The sequence below is a fragment of the Sinocyclocheilus rhinocerous genome, unplaced genomic scaffold, assembly GCF_001515625.1.
Source record: "Sinocyclocheilus rhinocerous isolate Xijiao unplaced genomic scaffold, SAMN03320098_v1.1 scaffold15269, whole genome shotgun sequence".
NCBI classification, from domain to species: domain Eukaryota; kingdom Metazoa; phylum Chordata; class Actinopteri; order Cypriniformes; family Cyprinidae; genus Sinocyclocheilus; species Sinocyclocheilus rhinocerous.
The window spans coordinates 1-3,918 of NW_015627370.1; the positions used below are offsets into that span (position 1 = coordinate 1).

Here is a 3,918-nt window from a genome sequence, read left to right on the forward strand (position 1 = left end):
AGAAACACTGAAACTCTTGACCCTCCTAAAACTGAAGCTGCTGCTGCTGCTGCTGCTGATCTGTAGTTTATAAAGTCCAGAGTCTGTGCTTCTGGTGTTTGTGATGGTCAGAGATCCAGTCTGATTGTCCAGCTGCAGTCTGTCTCTGAATCTCTCATCACACTCATCATCTGTACAGATCTTACGCTGATCTCCAGTGATTTCAGCAACAAGAATCTCATTAAAAAACCACGTCAACAAATCATTTGGGTGTTTTGTTACACCAGGATCTAAAGTGACAGATTCTCCCTCCTTCATTTCATCTCGTTCAGCAGCAGAAACCCCTGAAACACAAACCAACAGCTGCTGGAGGATCTTGTATTTTAAACATATATAAACTGCATTTAAACACTCGTTAAATGACTCACCAGTGACGGAAACAGCGAAGATCATTTCACTGTCGCTGCTGCTGCTGAGTACCACTAGTTTATAGAGTCCAGAGTCTGTGGTTCTGATGTTTGTGATGGTCAGAGATCCAGTCTGATTGTCCAGCTTCAGTCTGTCTCTGAATCTCTCAGTACCTTCATTACACTGAACATCTGTACAGATCTTACTGAGATCTCCACTGATTTCAGCAATGCGAGTGCCGCTGAAATACCATTTAATATCCTCTTGTTGGTTTGTTTGAACCACCGTGTGTAGAGTGACTGAATCTCCCTCCATCACAGACACTGAGACTCTTTCTCTATAAACACCAGAAACACCTGAAGAAACAAACACAAACAAAAAAATATATACAATAATGCTGTGAAAATATTAAGTCTACAGATCATAAAGATTGTGAGCAGAGAAATGTGTCTGGATTCATAATGTCACACATGCAAACAAACAGCAGATGAACTTCACTGATTTACACATTCACTCTTCAGACAAACAGACACGAGTCTCATGAATGATGTTATACAACACAAAATCCACATCCTGATTCATATTTTCATCCCCTTTCCCTATATATATTTGAACATTAATCATTTTCATAGAATCATAATGAATATTACATAGATGACTAGAACCCAAAAAAATACTTAAGAGAATTATTTTGCACCTTATAAAGACTCAATACACTGCAGTATTTTCTACATTTTATAAATATATTTTAGTGCTTAATCTGCCACGTAAATAACGTGTGTAGGCAACATTTAGGCCTACATTTTATGAATTTGGCAGAAGCTTTTAACCAAAGCACTCACATAACATCCAAGCTACATTTGATAAGTTTATGAACTGATAATGTCAACTTTTACTGAAGTTAGTTACGTGTTTATACCCAGTCACGTGACCTATTTCAAAAGACAATTTTCACGCAAATTAAACTGATCTGATCTCGTTTGAACTGCGATAGCGTTGTTTTTAATTGTTAATATGTGTTTCACCGACCATCGATTTCTGTGAGTGTCAGGCTCAGTTCTCAGCCTCAAGCCTAACCATTATCCCAACAATAGCGTCCATCACTCCAGCGCCAAAGATGCGTTTAGGCCTACTACAGGCCACAGAAATCGACGGAAAAGAGATTGCAACGAAAAAGATCTCACCATGGTCGAGTAAAAACAAAGTCACTGTGAGTACATTAAAGAAAAGCTTCATTTTCACCACTTTTCCCCTCAGTAAACGAATGCGGAATTTGATTCATAAGTGTTGTTCTGCTTTAATGGGGAGCAGTAAAATGAAAGTAACCCGGATTCTCCCAATGGAAGGAGAGCGATGAGGTATGAATGTTCCTGGCGTTTTCTAATATGCATGAGAAAAAAGGCTTTTCGCCGTGTTCCGTTTGTAAAATAGCGTATTAACAGTGGCGGAAATGGCCAAATCACTGGGCGGACTCTAGCTAGGAAAGGGGCGGGGTAATATTAGATGACCTTTCAGATGTATTTAATTATAAAACCCTTTATAATCTATTATAACATTAAACTTATTTCATATTTTCTCTAAACCTTCTTGGATATTAAGACAGAAACCTGCAATTCTGGCCAAATTAAAGATACATTGTGTGTAAATTTGCACATGTTATAATGTAAGCATCATTAATGACCCCTTGTGTTTCTTTAAAAAAAATTGATTAGTGAAATGAAAGAATGATTGAATAAAAACTGAGAATGATTAATAATAATTATTATTATTGTGTAAGCATCATTTATGACCCCTTGTGTTTAAAAAAAAAAAAAAGAGAAAGAAAGAAAAAAAAATATTGATTAGTGAAATGAAAGAATGATTGAATAAAAACTGAGAATGATTAATAATAATTATTATTATTGCCCGATTAGCTCAGCTAAAAACACTTCTTATTTAGTGGTACAGTACTGCATGATTTGTAGATTATATTTAATAGTTTACACTTTGCATAAACATTTGCAATTCGTTTTTAAAAGGTAACGTTACATTCTTCAGGACTCTACGCTTACTTTTCTTTTTAGAAGCACTTGTGCCCCTACTTAAAAAAAATAAAAATAAAATAAAAAGTAGGAACACCTGATCAATGACAGAGATTAACCTTCCCATTCCAAGGTGATATTTGACTTTTTAAAGCGTAAAGTTTACCTTTGTAATGCCATTTTTTTCTAACTTTATTAAATGTGTCATCTTTTGTGTCAAAAAAAATTATATTTATAATCTTTTATCAAAAAATGTAATTAAACAATAAATTCAATTAAAATAATAAGATACAATCAGGAAGAATAAGTTGCCAGTCAAATGAAATCAGCATCAATAATTTATCTTTTGTTTTTAGGAATTGGCACAGAAGAACACAAATTAAGAAATATTTGCAGACTGTTAAACGAGACTCAGAGGTGAATATATTTAAAATTAATAATAACAGTGTTATGAGATTAATGTTTTAAATATAAAGTTTTTGAATATAGAAATATTAAAGGATTCAAATGAATCAATTTATACTTTAAAAATGAAACTGAAACCAGCAGTTGGCGGCAAGTCACTGGCCCTGTTCTAAATGGCGCCCTGAACAGGGGCGGAGCCAGGGGACTGACAAAAGCTTGGCCACCCCACTCAAAACTGCAGCTTTTGTCCCTTTTTTTCTTGACAAGAATGCATGTATTAAGATGCGGAACCACCGTATCTCTTTATGACCACATCAAACGGGAGAATTTTCAGACGCGCACTTCAGCTTCACCTCACAGCGTCAGGCGCGAGTCAAACGAGCGCGGAAAAGCTACAGCAACCAAATGAGCTTCAGTAGAACAACTGTGAACTGCGGTCTGATCAGATGTTGTTCGACTATATGTTAGTAAAACGCACTTTCCTGTCCCATCAGCCGTTTTACTGTGATCACGGCGCACTCTTCAACATACGCAAATATCATAAATAACCCGCACAAGAAATGAGCATAGTTCGACATGTGTTCTGACGACACAGCTAAGTCATGAAATTACCAAAAAGGCAATTAAAGCTGCAAACTGTGCATGTATACGCAGCACACAAGAACGTCTCACAAATGCATGTACTAAAATATATTCTGCAATTCGAGATCACAATATAAGGCACAAGCTGATATGTATTTTTTTATTTGTAATTTAATGCACAAATAAATGTGAGCACAGTGCACTTATACTAGAAAATATGCGAAAATGAAACCATTTAAATGCATGAAATAGCTGACTGAGCAATAAAGCTATAGTGAGCCCTTTTATTTAAATACCTGGATGTGAGGAATAATACAAAAATTGTCATATTCACTCAGTATTACTTGATATAATAATTCACAAATATCTCAATTACAATTAAGAAGAAATTAATTGTATTCAGTTGTGTTTTAGGCACTAAAATAGTCTAGTAGTTTATAGTCAAACACATTTTTATATTAAAATAATAGTATCACAATATCTGCATGTCTCATCCATGAGTATGCAATGTTGGAGAGCAAGC

At 35.2% G+C, this 3,918-nt stretch overlaps 1 protein-coding gene across 1 annotated transcript; it reads right to left on the reverse strand.

The window, feature by feature from the left end:
* Positions 1 to 21: 21 nt before the first annotated feature.
* On the reverse strand, positions 22 to 1,862 carry LOC107727406 (uncharacterized; the record flags this gene model as incomplete). Its single annotated transcript, XM_016537270.1, has 3 exons — positions 1,572 to 1,862; positions 408 to 743; positions 22 to 323 (listed from the first exon to the last, which is right to left on the reverse strand). Coding segments are annotated over exons 1-3 (690 nt in total), but the record flags the coding sequence as incomplete, so codon positions are not given.
* Positions 1,863 to 3,918: the final 2,056 nt, after the last annotated feature.